This window comes from Mustela putorius, unplaced genomic scaffold (genome assembly GCF_011764305.1).
Source record: "Mustela putorius furo isolate JIRA1106 unplaced genomic scaffold, ASM1176430v1.1 tig00003853_pilon_pilon_pilon, whole genome shotgun sequence".
Classification (NCBI taxonomy): domain Eukaryota; kingdom Metazoa; phylum Chordata; class Mammalia; order Carnivora; family Mustelidae; genus Mustela; species Mustela putorius.
Genome location: NW_025422005.1, coordinates 29,576,750 through 29,595,830, shown reverse-complemented (window position 1 = coordinate 29,595,830; position 19,081 = coordinate 29,576,750). Strand labels below are relative to the sequence as shown.

General features: G+C 40.6%; 3 protein-coding genes and 1 long non-coding RNA gene across 24 annotated transcripts in view; 3 read left to right on the top strand and 1 right to left on the bottom strand.

Moving 5' to 3' along the window:
* Positions 1 to 8,919, top strand: part of RHBDL2 (rhomboid like 2) — a 55,808-nt gene extending 46,889 nt beyond the window's left edge. For 3 of the 15 annotated variants that reach the window (XM_045064231.1, XM_045064240.1, XM_045064236.1), the window contains 2 exons: positions 1,067 to 1,128; positions 2,247 to 2,634. In XM_045064231.1, the coding sequence (XP_044920166.1) occupies positions 1,067 to 1,128; positions 2,247 to 2,254 (70 nt within the window). In that variant the 3' untranslated portion in view covers positions 2,255 to 2,634. Of the gene's footprint in view, positions 1 to 1,066; positions 1,129 to 2,074; positions 2,635 to 3,904; positions 5,106 to 8,819 lie in introns of those variants that run through there. The other 12 variants (XM_045064237.1, XM_045064238.1, XM_045064230.1 and 9 more) reach the window with 11 other exon arrangements.
* Positions 1 to 19,081, bottom strand: part of LOC123387322 — a 66,580-nt gene that overhangs the window by 45,008 nt on the left and 2,491 nt on the right. For 4 of the 7 annotated variants that reach the window (XR_006601718.1, XR_006601716.1, XR_006601717.1 and 1 more), the window contains one exon: positions 11,257 to 13,145. This is a non-coding gene — a long non-coding RNA (uncharacterized LOC123387322). The remainder of the gene's footprint in view (positions 1 to 11,256; positions 13,146 to 19,081) is intronic. The other 3 variants (XR_006601719.1, XR_006601721.1, XR_006601720.1) reach the window with 1 other exon arrangement.
* On the top strand, positions 8,915 to 11,112 carry GJA9 (gap junction protein alpha 9). Its single transcript, XM_045064225.1, has one exon. The coding sequence runs from the start codon at positions 8,915 to 8,917 to the stop codon at positions 10,457 to 10,459; it is 1,545 nt and encodes a 514-aa protein (XP_044920160.1). The 3' UTR covers positions 10,460 to 11,112.
* On the top strand, positions 11,617 to 19,016 carry LOC101685641 (MYC binding protein). Its single transcript, XM_004740730.3, has 5 exons — positions 11,617 to 11,771; positions 11,967 to 12,039; positions 15,447 to 15,495; positions 15,740 to 15,869; positions 17,228 to 19,016. Exons 1-5 carry the CDS (start codon positions 11,688 to 11,690, stop codon positions 17,270 to 17,272), a joined length of 381 nt encoding a protein of 126 aa, XP_004740787.1. The 5' UTR covers positions 11,617 to 11,687; the 3' UTR covers positions 17,273 to 19,016.

Genomic DNA, 19,081 nt, shown 5'->3' with positions numbered 1-19,081 from the left:
CCTACGTGATTTGTCCCCTGCTCCTCGCCTAACATTTTATCCCCAACTGCAGTCCATAATCACCTGAGGTCTTGTTAAAACATAGACTCCTGAGCCTCATCTTCAGGGTTTCTGGTTCAATAATTCTAGGGTGAGCCTGAGAAGTTTAATTTATAATAAGTTCCAGGTGAATGTTTGCTGCTGCTCTTGGAGGGGCAGGAAACCACACTTTGAAAACCAACTACTCAGCCAGCTCAGCTGCTCTGGTCTTCCTCCAGCACATCGGGCACATTCCTGCCACAGGGACTTTGCACTTGCTCTTCCCACTGCCTGCAAGACTCTTACTTCAGAGGACAGCATCGCTTGCTCTCTTATCTCTGTCACATGTCATATTCTCAGTGAGATTGTCCTTGACTCTATTAAAAAATCACACCCTACTCCCAGCGTTCCTTATCCTCCTTCCTCTCTGCATTTTGCCCATTTGATGGAGCACTTAGTGCCATTTGCTGTACTGCACGTTTTATGTTTTAATAATTTGTGTGCCTCCCGGAACGAGACCATCAGCTCCAGGAGGCAGAGCTGTCTCATCTGTTCACTGCAGTATCTCTGCCCCCTAGAATAGTGCCTGTGACATAGTGGATAACCACCAAATACAGGTGGGATGAATCAATCTGTCACATGGGATAATGGTATATTCATTTCATAGAGTCCTTATGAGGATTAGCAAATTGATACTTTTTGTTTTTTTAGATTTTATTTATTTGTCAGATAGATAGAGTACAGGCAGGCAGAATGGCAGGCAGAGGCAGAGGGAGAAGCAGGCCCCCTGCGGAGCAAGGACCCCCCCCACTGATGCGGCACTCGATCCCAGGACCCTGAGATCATGACCCGAGCCGAAGGCAGCCGCCCAATGGACTGAGCCACCCAGGCATCCCCACAAATTGATACTCTTAAAGCTCTTATAATAGCACCTGGCAGAGTGAGTCTCCATAAATGTTAGCTGCTACCATTACTAGAAGAGAACCCAAAACATCTGGTGTATTGCTCTGGTGGTCCTGGGTCTTCATCAGTTTGTTTTTCTTTCTAGTTGGGTCAGATATGGGATTTGCTCTCTACAGAAGGTTCTTTGTCCCTGTGGACGGGTCACCGGTGAGTTTCATTTATTATTATTATTATTATTATTTTTTTAAAGATTTTATTTATTTATTTGACAGAGAGAAATCACAAGTAGACGGAAAGGCAGGCAGAGAGAGAGGAAGGGAAGCAGGCTCCCTGCTGAGCAGAGAGCCCGATGCGGGACTCGATCCCATGACCCTGAGATCATGACCTGAGCCGAAGGCAGCGGCCTAACCCACTGAGCCACCCAGGTGCCCCTCATTTATTATTTTTTAATAAGAACTTGTTCAGCTATCATATCAGTAGCCAAAAGGGTCATCAAATAGGGGCAACAATTCTGTGATTTAGGGCAGTCACGCTTTTCAGTGGAAGGTGAACAGATTCCTGAAGAAATCAGATTTTTGGATTATCCTTTTCACTTAACTCTCTCAGAGCCCTGATTGCTGACTCTAACTTCTCTGCACCTGGAAAACAGCAATGAAAATTTGGTCCAGATGATTTTGCAAGATAAAACAAAAACAAAACGACAGAGTTTTCTTATTAGTCTTTGAATTGGGTAGTTTCTGCTGGCATACGTGTGTCTCTGTCATCCGTGTTTTCATTCTGACATTCCATTTATGTGGGGTTAGATGCGGCTCCTACAGAGATCCCCCGTGGTCATGGAACACCTCCTCTTGACATTATACAGGACCATCCTGAATGTGATGGTGACAGAGAATGAGTGAGAAAGAATGTCTCGGTCCTGTGCATTCGGAGTGTGGATGAAATGACATTTTTTAAGCTCAGCATGGTTTCAGAACATCTCCTCTCTGTGCACATGGGAGTTCTGGGTCTCTTTTTCGCGTACCTCCTTGTCCTTCAGGCTTTTAAGACTCTTGTTGACTCTGATGGTATGTGTCTTTTAGGAAGAGGGACGCAACTGAAATATGCAATTAGCATTTTCTTCGCTTATTTTCATGTCTCCCCTTTTCCTCCCAAGGTGTCTTTTGCAGCCCATGTTGCAGGTGGATTCGCTGGAATGTCCATAGGTTACACTGTGTTTAGCTGCTTTGATAAGGCTCTGCTGAAGGACCCAAGGTTCTGGATAGCAATTGCAGCTTATTTCGCTTGTGTCTTATTTGCCGTGTTTTTCAACATTTTCCTATCCCCAGCAAACTGAACTGCCTCATGATATATAAACCAAGGAATGCAAAGAGCCATCTGGAAAAAAACTGAAGTCTATGAAGAGACCAAGAAGTCCTTGCAAATACTAACAATTTTTTTTAAAGAGGTCAGAACACCACCGATGTCCTCAGTTGCAAAGACTGTTTACAAAAGGGGTTAGGGTTTAGGGAAGGGGCTTCTGAACGCAGAGGAGGGAAAAGGAAGAGAGAAAAGGGAAGGGATAGAAAAAGCAGGGATTGGCTCTTTCCAGACTCATGGTGTGCATCATATGTATCTAAATGAGACTTGCTCTCCTTAGAGGGTATGTTGTAGAGACTGTTTGATAGAATTCACAAATACTGTACTGTGCTGATAATAAAAACTTTTCATACCTGTGCCAGACTATTGATAATCACTTTCTGTCACTGTTGCGGGTGGACAGATCACTGTTTGAGGTGCTTGATATACATTATTGCTCATCTTTTCAGCAACCCAGCAAGGTGGCTATTACTCTATCTAGAGAGGACCACATGGAAAATCATTAAAAAAAAAAAATCAAGTAACTTGTCTAAGAGGGCACTGATTTAAAGGTTGGTAATGACTCGAAAGCCCACTCTCTCCTCCTCTAATGAGGCTATGTTCCCCAAATACTGAAAGCTGAGAGTATCATAGGAGGACAGAACAAACATTTCTGTGAGTGCATCATAGATGCTAGAAATATCTTATAAAAGGAGACTGAAAATTTTCCGGACTGCCAGTTTAAGATTCAAGAAGTGTGTCTAGGATCCTGAGGAACCTAGAACTAGCTTTCTGGTGCAATCCCGGACTCTGGATTCTCATCCTTTACATGGCTAGTGGCTCTCCTGGGAGTGGGTAGGATTTATTTACAAAAGGTAAAATGTCAAATCTGAAAGCTGAGAAGCCTGTCTCCTTTCTTATTATAGAACCCAGACTGTTAGCCTTTTTTTTTTTTAAAATGTAGGCTCCATGTCTGGGCACCTGGGTGGCTCACTCTTGATTTTAGCTCAGGTCATGATCTCAGGGTCACAGGACTGTGCCCTGTGCCCTCCCCCTTCCCCCTCCTCCCTCCCTGCAGCGGGCTCTGAGCTCAGCATGAAGCCTGCTCGGGATTCTCCCTCTCCCTGTCCCTCTGCTCCTCCTCACCCCTTGCACTCTCTCTCTCCCCATTTTCAAAAAAGAAAAAAAAAAAAAGTAGGCTCCATGCAGCATGGAGCCCAACATGGGGCTTGAACTCAACAACCCTAAGATCAAGACATGAGCTATGATGGAGTCAGACATTTAACCAAGGAGCTACCCAGGTGCCTTGGTCACCCTTTATCCAAAATAGTAGTTTTGGGCTATCTGAACACAGGAAATACAATGTTTTTCTTTCATCATTGACATGTTTTATTTTTGAACACCTATCTAAACATGTTGCTGTTTTCTGAAAGGAGCATACATACTTACTTAGATATATGCCAAGTATTATGTCAGCATTTTGAGAAAAACTGATCTGAGATTTGTTAAAAAAAAAGTTTTTTGAGTATGAGAATATGCATATGTTTTTGGTTAAACAAATATTTGAACAAGAACTTAAATGAAAGAGTCTCTTTTACCTTCCCACCCCAAACCTGCTCCTTTTCCTGGTGATGACTGCTGTCAACAGCTGGGGGTATGTTCTCGAAGATCTTTTTCTACCCACGAGGCGCAGAAAGGAAAATGGATTTGAGTTGATGCCTGGCTCCCTCACTGTACTAAATGGCACTGAACCTGCTCTGCATCCCCAAAGGGACAAGTTCAGAGAACAAGTTGAAGGTGACTGGTATAACTTATAAGAATGATTTACCCCGACTTAGAAAGATCTGGGTTAATCTCTGTTCTAATTAAATATACATATTATGTATATGTTCATACATATGTATACAGTTCATACATATGACTGTTAAATTTTAACAGCATAAATGAGATTATACTAGGGGTGCGGCTCTGTAACTTGCTCTACAATGTGATGTTAGAGGCTTCCATTCTCTGAGTTGCGGGATGATAAAGATGTACTGTGGTTATTTAGCCACGCCTCTACTGGACACTGTTGCTGATTTTGTGTTATTATCAACAGTGTTATGTGCACTTCCTAGGTGCAGGATACCTTTGAGTATGTTTGCTCAATGAATATTTTAAGCATCCAGAAGCAGAAATGCTGTTAATTTTGATAGATTTAAACTGCCTTTTAAGTAGCTGCATCCACTTACATTCTTACTGACAGCAGGTGATAGTAAGTTTCCTTATACTTTTACCAAAAGCAGATACTGTAAATCTTTGAAAAAAATCTGCATTTTGATAGTGAAAAAATAATACTTCCTTTAAATTTGTATTTATCTAACTACTAATGAGGCTTAGTGTTTTTCAAGTTTATTAATAGTTTATGTATAATGTATATATTACACCTATGTAACATATAATATACAAATATATGAATATAAATGTATAATTTTCCCCTGTAAAATAGTTGCATTTAATCTGAAAAGTATCTGTTAATTGGCAAAGAGCCCAGAGAAGGGGTGTCTGGCTGGCTCCGGCTGAAGAGCCTGCCATTTTTGATCTCAGAGTTCTGAGTTCAAGCCTCATGTTGGGGAGTAGAGATTACTTAAAAATAAAAAATCTTAAGGGAAAAAAACAAAAGCTCAGAGAAGAAATAGTCATCGGTCATGGCCAACCCATCAGGTCACTAGCTCTGAAGAGAGAACTTTAATGACCTAAATGGAAATTTAATTGTCCTAACAGAAAACTAGACAGAGAAACAGAATTCATCTAACTATGAAAACTTTTTTAGGGGTGCCTGGGTGGCTCAGTTGGTTAAGTGACTGCCTTCAGCTCCAGTCATGATCCTGGAGTCCCAGGATCAAATCCCACATCAGGTTCCCTGCTCAGCAGGGAGTTTGCTTCACCCTCTGACCCTCCCCCCATCATGCTCTCTCTCTCAAATAAATAAATAAAAAAGAAACTGTTTTTAGTCAGAAAGAGTTTTCAGTACTAGAAACATGGTTCACATTACCCAAAACAGTGATATCTAATTGGGCTCCCCAGGGGGCAAAATTACTACAAAAAAAAAGCATACGAACATCTGGTGTTTTCAATTTGACGTCTCTGAATTATAGAGGAACCATCTATTCAGCTTAATTTGGGGCTCAGAACTTTAGTCTTCTAAACTGCTATGTTATTAGAAATACTGGAAATATTCTTTATTTATCCCATCCAATAAAGTAGCCAGAAGGTACATGCAGCTCTTAAATTTTAATTAAAATTAAATAAGATAAAAACCCCTCAGTTCCTGTGTTACACAAGTCATGATGCAAGTGCCCAATGGCTCTATGGTAGCTTGTGACTACCTTATTGGACAGTGCAGAGGGAGTCTGTTTCAGCATTGTTGCAAAAGTTCTATTGGACAGAGTGGTTTCAGGAGCAGGAACAATGAGCACAAATGAATTTTAGCAGATGGCTGACTCAGATTGAATTGAACTGCACTATACCTGCAACACCTGGGAAGGGACACCTTCAGAGAACATGATTTGCTTCTCAGATTTATCTGAACAGGTTTGTGTTAATCTCTGTTTTAGCAAATTAACAAAGAGTTGTTTGAAATGTTTTTATTCTTTGCTTCTGAATTCTGTGGGATTGAGTCTTTGTAGACTAGTATTCATGTCATTTAGGAAAGCTTCAGAACTTAAGATTAGTAGCTAATTTACTGCTCCTTTCAGGAAATACTATGCTTTTGTATCTTAAGGAAAAACAATTTTTCTGTGTGTGATTATAGAAGTGCTCATGGTAAAAACAAATTAAAATACATGTAATTAAAAAAAATGTCAATTGTAATTATACCACCCAGAGATTATCATACTTAATATCTTTAGTTTTTTTTTTAAATCATAGTTAATACCTTGATGAATTTTCTTCTAGGCTTTTTCTTACACATTTCTACATATAAACAAATATATGATTATGGGGTCATACTGTTCTATTTTATAAACTGAAACAATATATCAAATGTCTTTTTTTTAATTTTTAATTTTTTATAAACATATATTTTTATCCCCAGGGGTACAGGTCTGTGAATCGCCATCAAATGTTTTTTTATATTAGTATATATTTATCATTTTTACTGGTTGCATGGTACCATACTATAGATGCACTATTATTTATTATGTACAACACTGCCTTTCTTGTAGTGATAATTACTTTGGACATATTCAATTTGCAATTATTAAGAACAACATGAATGATACCATTGCTTATACTTTAAAGTGTTTTGGATTGTTGGATCAAAGAATATGTTATTATTAACATAATAAAGTTAAATAGAAATTTTCTCTATCTCAGAAGTACAACTAATTTTTAGAAGTTTGATGCTTTTGTAAATCTTTTCAATCGTATGAAGCTTTAGAAAAGGAACTAAAGACTTTAAAATCAGTTATTTAAAAAGTCCAAACTATCACTATTTGACATACCTAATTTAAGTAAACCTTTAAGAGAAAACAGATGATTTCTTCATGTTTCTTTCATGCAAATCTTAAGTGCACCCAAAGGGGAAAAATAGAACAGGACCTGACTTTAGAGCCACACTGATTTTCAATGCCAGTTCCAGCTGTGTGACCTTGGGTAATTTAAAGATTTTATTCATTTGGTTGGGGGAGGGCAGAGGGTGAGGGAGAGAGAGTACCAGGCAGATGCTGTGCTCAGTGTAGAGCTGGATGTGAGGCTTGAACCCACAACCCTGAGATCATGGCCTGAGCCAATATTGAGACTTGGAAGTTTAGCCAACGGAGCCACCCAGCTGCCCCAACCTTGGATAATTTAGGTGTGCCTCAGTCTCCTCATCTGTAAACTGGGGAAACAATATTCCTACCAAATAAGGTTTTTATAAGGTTTTTGTGATGAATATATTGTTTAGCTATAGTATCCCAGTATTGTATTTAACTGTGTAACATTTCCCTTTATATAAGGGATATAGTACACACATTGATATTTTATTTTTTTTTTTTTATTAAAGATTTTATTTATTTATTTGACAGAGAGAGATCACAAGTAGGCAGAGAGGCAGGTAGAGAGAGAGAGAGAGAGGGAAGCAGGCTCCCTGCCGAGCAGAGAGCCGGATGCGGGACTCAATCCCAGGACCCTGAGATCATGACCTGAGCTGAAGGCAGCGGCTTAACCCACTAAGCCACCCAGGCGCCCCCACATTGATATTTTAAATGAAAGTTATGAAAACACTTGTCTTTTTATCTTTCCTGTAGGATATATTTCCTCTTAGATACACTAGAATCTCTACCTTAATATGGAATGTACTGCTTGATAATCCAAGCATCTAAAGTATAACTTGCTCTGTTATTACACTGTTCCTTCCATAAAAGCAAGCGATGTGTCCTAAGTAGGTCAAATATTGTTACAATGAAAATATCTATAATACCACCACCACCACAGCCATCTGTTTATTTCAAGAACTATCTAAAAACATTCTGCTAGGACAAAAATAGTTTAGAATTTCTGGAGTTCTTTTTTTATTTGTATTTATCTTGAAGTTGTTTTTTTAATTTAAGCTTTACTTAGTTAACTGGAGTTCATTTTAAGATGATAAAAATGTACACAATTGTTCATAGCTAATTAAGAATTTTATGAATATTCATAAATATTACTGAAATTTCTGATTTCTGAAAGTGCTCAACAACTGTCAGAAAGCCAAGAGAATTTAGACATTTAAACATGGATTAAAAAACAAATCTAAATTCTGATAGCAAGAGCCAGATCTGTTTCCTCTGATTTTCATTAAGTGCTGTATCCTACTGAATTATCAAATGAAACACTTTCATTTTCCTTTGTGTATAAATGAGATTTTAAGATCACTGACTTTGGTTATAATTTTTTTTTTAAGATTTTATTTGTCAGAGAGAGAGAGTACACACAAATAGGCAGAGAGGCAGGCAGAGAGAGAGGAGGAAGCAGGCTCCCTGCCGAGCAAGGAGCCCGATGTGGGACTCCATCCCAGGACCCCAGGATCATGACCTGAGCTGAAGGCAGAGGCTTAATCAACTGAGCCACCCAGGCGTCCCAATTTTTATATAATCTTAATAGAGAGATTTGTAAGATCACATCAGTAGTTTTAGGAACCTGCCCAAAAGTTCTCAGTTAAAGTAAAACAGCAATAAACTTCAACTAACAATAACAAGACTCTTTTCTTATAGGGAGTCCTAGAGTTGTTTTTTTTTTTTAATTTTATTTACTTATTTTAAGTCATCTCTACACCCAACATGGGGCTCAAACTCACAACCCCCAGTTCAAGAGTCACATGCTCTTCTGACTGAGCCAGCCAAGCACCCCATCTAGAGTTCTATTCTTCATAGAGAATATATACAACGCCTCCTCCAGCTATCTTTTTTTTTTCTTCATTGAATTATGATGTCTAAACATAAGTGATTAAAAATTCCTGATAGCTTAAAAAATTCTTGCTAAGATTACCACAGTTCTCTAGGGAAAGAGGAGAGTAACCCGCACATGAAGAGAGTGATGCTTTGTTCATGTTTTCGCCATAGGTTTGCTTTAGGAATTAGCATGTCCTTCAGAATGGAAGAATTTATCTGTCTCCCATTTGATGGGGTTCAGAGTGAAGATGGCTGACTAAATAAACATGGGGAACTGGAATTTCCTTGGAGGCATCCTGGAGGAAGTTCACATCCACTCCACCATAATTGGAAAGATCTGGCTCACTATCCTGTTCATATTTCGAATGCTTGTTCTGGGTGTAGCAGCTGAGGATGTCTGGAATGACGAGCAGTCTGGCTTCATCTGTAATACAGAACAACCTGGCTGCAGAAATGTGTGCTATGACCAGGCCTTTCCTATCTCCCTTGTTAGATACTGGGTTTTGCAAGTGATATTTGTGTCTTCACCATCCCTGGTCTATATGGGCCATGCTTTATACCGACTGAGGGTTCTGGAGAAAGAGAGGCAGAGGAAGAAAGCTCAACTGAGAGGAGCACTGGAGGGGGTGGAGTTTGAAATGCCTGGGGACCGAAGGAGACTGGAGCAAGAACTTTGTCAGCTGGAACAAAGGAAACTAAATAAAGCTCCACTCAGAGGAACACTGCTTTGCACTTACGTGGTACACATTTTCACTCGCTCCGTGGTTGAGGTTGGGTTCATGATTGGACAGTATCTTTTATATGGATTTCATTTAGAGCCTTTATTTAAATGCCATGGCCACCCGTGTCCAAATATAATTGATTGTTTTGTCTCAAGACCAACAGAAAAGACAATATTCCTACTATTTATGCAAGCCATAGCCACTGTTTCGCTTCTCTTAAATGTTCTAGAAATTTTCCACCTAGGTTTTAAAAAGATTAAAAGAGGGCTTTGGGGACAATATAAATGGAAGGATGAGCATAATGAATTTTTTGCGAACAAGTCAAAACAAAATCCTGCCAAGTATCAGAGCGCATCTGCAAATTCACTGAAGAGACTCTCTTCTGCACCTGATTATTACCTGTTAATGGAAAAGCAAAAACACACAGCAGTGTGCCCTAGTTTAAATTCACCTGCATTTCAGGTGGATCCTGACAATCACAGCGGAAATGATGAGAAATGTGTTTTGGATAAACAAGAAATTGTACTTTCTGATGAGATGCACACACTTAGCGCTACCTGTAGTCATCTTCAACACTTCAGCTCATGTAATAATGAAGACACTCATAAAATATTTAGAAAAGAAATGGGTAACCCATTAAGGGAAAAGAGAGAAATTGATTGCAAAGACAGCAAAAGGAACCACTGCTCTAGAGGTCACTGTTCTATTCCAGGTGTTGCTATAGATCTGGACAACCACATGGGGCAGTCATCCCAAACAGCTTTCCCTCTACCTGCTAACTGTGCCTGGGAACAGTTGTGGCCTAGTGCTACATGGGGTCCCTCTAAGGAAGATGAAAATCAGGTGTCACCTCCTAAAGGAAACCTGAAGGGCCAGTTCAGAGAGGGCACAATTAGCACCCTTCCTCCTTCCCAGGGAGACTGCCAGTCACTTGACATTCCAGATACTCCTGCTTCTTTGGGACAATTGTCCTTTGAATCTGATTTGGTCAGAAGCTGCAATAATCCTACTGCTTGTCCTCCAAATCATTTGGGGTTGCTGACAAACAACCTCATTGGTAGGCGGGCTCCCACAGACCTTCAGATCTGAACAGCTGTTGGCTTCTAGACATTCTGCATATTAAGCTATCACAGAAGTACCCTAGTGGTGGTGGAGTGCAGGCAAGACAAGGGTAGCCCTAAAGACCCGTTGTTAAGGCAGACAACTGCAAAACCATTTCAAAAAGGAAAAAGAGATTAATTCTGAATGGTGAAGGGCAGTTTTAAACTCAAAGACATAGTTACCAAATCAGAATTACTTTTTCAGAGACTTCCTTTAAAATTCATGAAAACTGATTCTGGGAAAGTCACATGTTCAGAATCGAGGCTTAATGGTTTGGAAACAGATTTTTCCCTGAAGGGAGTACAGCTTTAGGAGACTGTCCTTGTTCTACATAATTCTCCTTTCTACTTGCTAATCTTTTATTTCTGGACAATGGTTCAATTGTTTGTCCCTGGGACTTAACTTAATTTCTTTATTGACTGCAACCTGATGTCTCCTGAGTATAGTGATAATATTGCTGTCTAGTAAATAAAATTTTAAAAAGATTGATGGCTTTATAGCATTTTGATTCAGTACCCAGGCTGGAGTCGTAGCTCTACACTCCCTGGTCCTCTAACTTCGCCACTCTATTAACACTGCCCACCTTACAAGGATAGCATGAGAATTAAAATAAGAAACGTGTTTAGTACAGTGCCTGGCACACATTAAGCGCTCAAAAGCTTAGTACGCTTCCGCTCATCCATCCTCCAGAGGCCCCTATCAAGCCCGCCACAAAACGAACTCCAAAAGTAAGAGCGGGAGCAGAAACACACGAGTCTAAGAACTCCTTTCCAGACATTGCATACCCAAGGGTTGCCCGGCGTCGGTCGTGCGCACCTTTTCAGCATGAGAGCCAAGAAACCGGCTTGTATAGGTTGCCACACCTAATGAGGTCCCAGCTGAGCCAGGTCTGCTCCAGACGGGTGTCCGAAGATCCCACTCGGCTCCAGTCCCAGCGCTACCGGCCTCCGCAAGCCACGCCCATCTTTGGCCCCACCTGGACACCAGTCCGGAGTTACCAAAACCTCGCCTCTCGCTAAGCAACCGAATCGCTGCAAGGACCGGAAGAGGAAGGAGAGGTGCTGCTCCGGGAGCAGAGAGGCGGGCGTACGCAGCCTCCCTCGGCTTAGCCCACTATGGGGCACTCACAGCGTCCTGGTCGTCATGAAAACAGGCCACACCCCTGCGATCTCGGCCCGTGGTCCGCAAGTACGCAGGCGCGCGCGCCCTTCCGCGCATGAGCAGTGCGGCTCAGAGCCCGCCAGCCACGGTCTCGGGCGCCAGCTACGCCGCTGCCGCTGTCACTATGGCCCATTACAAAGTGAGGGGGGCGCGGCGTGGCTGGGGGCGTGCGGGCGGTAGCCAGCCGCTGGTCGGCTGAGGGTGGGAATGGGGGCGCGCGCGCAGGTTTTGGGGGCCTGAGGTAGCGAGGCGGAGGCGGGGTTGCCGGACTCCCAGCGCCTTCTTCCTGCTCCGGCCCCTGGGCTTTGGCCACTGACCCGCCGTGTCTCCTCAGGCCGCCGACTCGAAGCGCGAGCAGTTCCGGAGGTACTTGGAGAAGTCGGGGGTGCTGGACACGCTGACTAAGGGTGAGCATGGGCTAGGAGAGGGTTCTTCGTGTCCACGCCGTGCTCTTTGGCGCTGAGCCCCCGACGGGCCAAGGCGTAGGGAAAGAAGGGGAACAGGTGGGATCTGTCTGGGGTCCAGCTAGGTGGGCCTCGGGGTTCAGCAGGCATTGGCGCACGTCTGGCTGTCGGACGGCACCGGAGTTGGGGTAGCCTCGCTCACACTACTGCTCTCCGGGCGGAGTGAAACTCTTGCAGCTGTTGCAAAGTCCCTCCGACTTCCGTTGCCTTGCCTCGAGCGGTCGCAGCGAGCACGTTTGCTAAAGACCTTGAAATCCCAATTCCTCTCTCCTTACAGTTTTTGCGAAGTCAAAATTATGTAAAGAAGCATTTTCCCCTCGAACAAAGGGCCAGTGGGAAAATTACCTGATTTCAAAGTTGCTTATAAAATAACTAAGTGAACTCAATCCCCAAAGTAGGCGATTCATAGTCAGTCTGGCTGCGGTTTTTCAACCCCCACTTTCGTAGGCTATACCAATTCCTACTCTGTGCAGATTTCATAAGTAGAATTACAGTTTAAAGAGCTTGAGGGCACATGAAAATGGTTATATTGTTTACACTTTTTAAGATGGAAGCTATTACACTGTATCTCTTTCTCCAAGGGGATTCAAGACTTAAGATGAATAAGGAGCTTCAAACTGGAGAGTTCCAAGAGATAGCTGGGGTACTGCTTACTTCATTAGCTCAGCAATAATGTGAATGTCAGCTATGTATCATTCAGCACATTGGCTAGGACTTTCAAGGGTGTAGAACAGAAGAGCTGTCAGGGATGATGACTGGCTCCACATGAGAAGTGTGTGGGAATTAATTTGGTAACTGCTCTTGGCCGGAAGCAAAGGTTAGGAGAAAATTCTGGGAGATTAACTCTGGGTCTTAACAGAAAGCAGGACTTTTAATTCCCATGTATGGGCTGAGAATTCTGAATTGCTACCAACCTTAGGTTCAGGTACCAGTTTCTTTATCTCTTTGCAATTAAATTTCAGCAAACATGATAGGAGTATTCTATGAAAGTGCTGTGCTCTGTCCTCTCCTGAAGTGTCACAGAAGGTTCAATTTCATTGACCCCTCCCCTTAAAAAAAAAAAAAAAACATTCCGTAAGTTAATTAACTTTCATCATTTTATTAAGGTCTCTGTTCCAGGCACTGGGGATACAGCAGTGGGGTGGGGGGAAGCCCCTGCTCTAAATGACCTTATATTCTATTTGGAGGAGACAGATAATACATAGTGCCAGCCAGTGGGAAATTCTATGAATAAAAACACAGCAAAGGGGATAAAGAGCAACGGGTGTGCCATTTATAAGGTGTGATGGGGGAAGGTCTCAAGAAGTAACATTTGAGCAGAGATCTGGATGATATGTGATGTCAAGCATTCCAGGAAGGCAAGGAGGCCAGAGTGGCTGGACAGAGTAAAAGAATGTTAGAAGACAGATAAATGACCTTGGTGGGAAGTAACAGCCTTGTGGCTGTACATGGATCTTCCCTCGCGAGATTGGAAACCCCTGAAGGCTCCTTTTCCCTTGCTCACATCTACTGGCATCTGACTTCTCAATCTCTGTGGATTTACGGTCTCCTAAATAATATCAGAGAATTTAGCATAATGTCTCTACTGATGTGACCTATTTAAAATTTGATTTTCAGTTTCAAACACGGGTACTTTATACATATTTAATTTAATTTTAATACAGCATATTTCCAAGAGGATCTGAAACTGCTTCTAACATTAACACACTAAAGGACGGCTAAAGATAAAGATAAGTCATATGGAAAAAGAAGCATTTGAGTTATTTTGAGTACATCAACCTCTAAAAATCCCTCCTGCTAAGGCAAAAAGGGAAACAGCAGCTATTGAGTTCTTATCTGATTAAAAGGAAGTATATTTCATCTATAGAAAAGCACAGGAAACTTGACATTTACATTATGTTCTGTAATTATCAACCTCATAGTACCACAGACAGAAGTTTAGAAGCTGAAAGAAATGGGGTGGGGAAGAAGAGGTAGAAAAGGGTAAGAGTATTCATGTCTTATAATGTTAGTTGGCAGAGATCAGTGGAAATTAATGGAAGAAACAGGTTTGAGTGTGTTATTTAAAGAAAAACATATTGGAGAGGGTGGTGGTGATGTAAACCTACCAATTTCTCAAAAAATAGGGTTGTATGTATACTTAGAAGAGTAACTATCAGAACTCAGTGCAGGGTGTTAAAAAGTCACGGCTCCATTTGATTTTTTCATACTGTCTATATATTTTGATGATTTATTAAAGCTAAAAAAGGAAGTGTGTAAGTTGTTTTACAACAGTTTTTAGCTTGGAGTCTAGAGATGGACGTTATTTGTGTGTAGTTACATTTTTGGGCTTTTGTCACTTTTCAAAGGGTTCCATGCACAAAAAATTTAACCACTGGTCTAGAGACTTTTATCTGAGTAGTAAATCCCAGGAGGAATTTGTTCAGTAGAAGACGAGCAAGGTAGTGCTCACATGAGCTTTTGGATACAAACTAAAACATCTATTTTAATGTTGATTTGAGCATGCAGATAACTGGTAAAGTCTTTGGTTGGTGGTTATTTAGCATGTTGTATATGAAACTATTCTTGAAGCACATTCTGAATTCAAAACTTCTTTCAGTAATTACCATAGCCCTGTTGATTCTCTCCAAAATTTTTCTCAAATTTATCTACTTTATTTTCACCCCCCCTCACTCTAGTGCAGGTTGCTATCTTTTTCAGCTGGATTGCCACACCTGCCTCTTAACTGCTCTTCCTGCCTTCATCCTTGTCCCACTCAGGATCTTCCATACAGTAGTTAAGAGTGATCCTGTCACTCTCCTGCTAAAAACTGTTTAATTATATGCCTGTTCTAAGGATCAAAGTCTAACCAAACTTGCAGGATCCTCCCTGGTCTGCGTCCTGACCACCCTGCCAGCTTCCTTTCCTGCCACATTGTTCACGGCTCCATCTAGCCATACTTGAATTTTCGGTTCCTCAATGTGTTGTTCTCTTGCCCTACCCACCCCCTCACCTTCCCATTTTATCTGAAACCCTCATAACCAAGTCTCAGGTCTTATTTCCCTTTGTTAGGGAGCCTTCCCTGGTTCATTAAGGTGAGTTAGGTGTTCTTCCAAAGCGCTCCCATAATCCATCATCCTGTATTGCCACTTGATGCCTTTTTTTTTTTTTTTGGTCTAGTTCTTTGCTTTTGCACTAGACTGTAAAGTTGTTGAGAGCAGGGACCTTAGCTGCCTTGTTTACCATGGTATGGCAGTCCTAGCAATGTGCTTGGCGTATAACAGGCATTTAACATTTACTGGGCTATATAATTTTCAGGCATTCAAATTTAAGACTTTAATTGTTGCTTTTTTCTGCTTTTTGATTTGCAGTATTGGTAGCCTTATATGAAGAACCAGAGAAACCTAATAGTGCTTTGGAGTATCCTTTTCATCTTTCAAGTCAGAAAAAGGACTTATTTTTGAACTCTTATTTTTTCACATAGATAAATATTTAAAGTATTTTTCACGATTGAAAAAGTTACTTTCCTTTATGTTTTGCGATGATGATCTCTGGGTAAATGGTGGTGGTAAGGTGGGGTGACCATGATCAGAGATACTGATACTGCTCTGAGCTATTTCATTAGTTTCATTCAGCTCAAGTAAATTCTTAACTTTGGTATTAGTTTTTTAAAGCATCACTTAGGAGCTGCTACTCCAGAAAATCCAGAAATAGAGCTGCTTCGCCTAGAACTGGCAGAAATGAAAGAGAAATATGAAGCTATTGTAGAAGAAAATAAAAAACTGAAAACAAAGGTAAATGTTTTAAAAGAATTCATGTTAAAAATAATTTCACCCTTAATGATTAAAAAGAGCAAAACCTCACTAAAATGGATAGTAGGGGAGGGAGGAGGATAAAAAATCTTGATTAACTGCAAGGCTGAACTGATGCTCTATCTAGAAAACCACAAATTGTAAATAGGACAAGCAATGTGTGGTCAAGAAGAGCTTCTTGGGAACCTGCATCAAGAAAAAGATGAGGGGGGCGCCTGGGTGGCTCAGCTGGTTAAGCCGCCAACTCCTGATCCCAGCCTAGGTCTTGGGATGTTAGGGTCTTAAATTCAAGCTCTGCATTGGGCTCCACGCAGAGCATGGCGCCTACTTTAAAAAAAAAAAAAAAGGATGAGTACATTGGTTAATGCTGCTTATGAGTAAATGGAGTGTTCTGGGAGTCCTAAGCACTTGATCTAAGTAGGTCATTGTAAGGTCAATGCTTTGCGAATGGCACCTCTCAGAGTTGTGCAGTGTGTAACCTGCACAGTCATATGTGCTGGCGCTGTAATGTGTTTATCTCTATAAATTTGTTTGCACTTAATTTTGTCTGTGCTCAAGTTTTTTCTCTGTTGAAACTCCTGTGAGACTTTTCATAAACTTCAAATTAGTCAACTCTTAAGTCTTTGAGGTTTTTCCACATTCTGAATCACGTAACGCATTTTACATTACTCTAGGCATTTCTTATAATGTGATTTATCTGCTCAACGACCTTGCGAGATAAGCGAAACAGGTACACAAAACGATTTATAGGTAGAAAACTAAAGCACAGTGAAGTCTAATCATCTTCTCAAATCTCTCAACTAATTGGAATAACCTAAATCTTAGCATAACAGAAAATACAGCCTCTTAAATAATCCAAGATTCCACAGTACAAATTATCAGTTAACTCTTTGGCACCATTTAAGTCAAAGACATGAGCTCTTCTTCACTGACTGGCTAGATTAATATATGTTACATTATTCTTTTTTCCTGCTTTTTAAGAGAAAGTTCAGTAAACTTTTGTTAAAGAGTTAAGTCCTTTACCAGAAGCCATAGCATCTTTGGGAAGAAAGAGACAGATTATTGCATTATTAAGTATTTGAGCAGTGCAGTCATGAACTGAAATCCGGCACTGGTTTCCCAGTAATTTTAAAGGTTTATATGAAAAGAGTTTTCATTACATTTGATTGTATTAAATCTTAAATTGTATAAATCTTAAATGGTTTAAAAATGGATAGGATATTCATATAAAGTTCCTGATTCAGTAATTGAATAGTTAACTACTCATTTTGTTACTATTAAGTTTTTTTTACCCAATTTAGAATAAAATTCACCTAAACTCCTCTGTCTTTGCCCTATAGCTTGCTCAGTATGAACCACCTCAGGAGGAGAAGCGTGCTGAATAGGATCCTTCTCAGTTGAAAAGACACTGAAAAAAATGGTTTTGTATGACTTGAATAGTTTGTATAGTATATAACCTTTTCTGAACAGATGCTCTAGAACTCTTTTAATATGTTGAATTCACCTATCACACTTTAACTGTTATAAACACATATACTTAGAATCACCAATAAAAACTCAATATAACTTTCTTTGGGTCTTAAAAGCAGGAGAATCCAAAGTGAATCCTGAAAAAAAAAAAAAAGTCTAAACACAGCCATCTAATTCATTACCTTAAAAGACATTCTGTTTATTAGTCTGACTAGCAATGATGGTACTCCTTGTATTTTAGCCAAGAAAGTTCAGCATGGAGCTGTTCCTTGGTTCAGTGCAGGATATGAGCACAGCTACAGTCATCCGTTAAAATGAAGATGACACTGTTGTTTATATCCTCTGAAGGCAGCTGGAGAGATCAGTGTGACAGAAGATGCTTTTGCATGGGTTCCCGTGAATCTTCTGCTCGTGTTTATATAATATGGAACAAGTAACTTCTTTGCCACCACTTTGCCTTAGATTACTGTGTGTGTGCCAGTTGGAACTCTGACACCACGTTTCCTTCTATGCAATCATGCCCTATCTGATGATGTTGCCTTGCTTTGCTTTGTGCTTCAGTGGGTCCTAGCTGCACATTGGTCTGTGTTGTTTTTCAATTTGCTATACTAGCAGTTACCCTGATTGTAATTTATATAACTTCAAACAGGATCACACTGTTTCCCTGCCTTACTTAGTTGCTCAGCTGAGCACAGAACTGAGGCAATATAAAATTCTGGGTTCATGCACAAGCTGGGATGAGAAGGGGAATGAGCCATATATTGTGGAAAATTATAGTTTGCGGGTATAATTATATAGTGCTTTTTCCCTCAAAGTATTTTTCTAGCCTTGAATTCATTTTATCTTCATTATCCCTGTGAAGTAGGTACAGCAAGTATGAGGCGAGGTTGGGTGCTGAATTTTTAGGCCAAAGACTGATATTAATACAAATTATCTACTAACTATAGAATGTTGGGCACTTCAGTTAACTGCTCTGAGATTCACTTTCCTCATCTGTTAAATGAGAAGAATAGTATCAGTGCTGCCTACCTCACAGGGTTGTTGTGAGGGTCAAATGGAATGTATGTGAAAGATCTGTAAATGGTAAAGCACTATATTCTTGTTTGTTAGTCCTATTCCTTTCTTTTGGAAGACCTACAGTCAGATGTTTTCATTTTATTGGTGACTTATATTCCTTACTGACTGACTTGACATTATTAAGAGTCATCCTGTCTCATGTATTCTAACCCTATTGTTAGAGAACCTGTTTTTACTCTTTGATCAAAACACACGTAGAAAACAGAACACATCAATGAAAGCTGATTTAACTATCAAAAGCCTCAGCACTTGCTGGAAACTGTGACCGAGCTAATTGTAAGGGCATTTTAATCAGTCATGTTGGCAAGAATGTGGCAATGGTCTGTGTCTCTTCTAGTCACAAGTTTGTTTTTGGAGGGGGGCCAGATACTGTTGGAAGAACATTCACTTGAATCGGTTTATCTTTTACCAGTTTGAGTGCCTCCTACATGCTCAGCAGTAGGCTGAGTGCTGGGTGTTACAGAGATGAATGGCTTGAAGTTAGGTATAAGACATGTACATCAGCAATTAACAGTGTGGGATAGGAAGTGCTAAGAACCATAAGAACAATAAAACGTGGCCCCATGGGGATTTTCAAAGAGAGGGAGACTTGGTTTCTTTAAACAGCTGGTATGACAGTCCCTTTGTGGAATACAGACAAGCAGAAT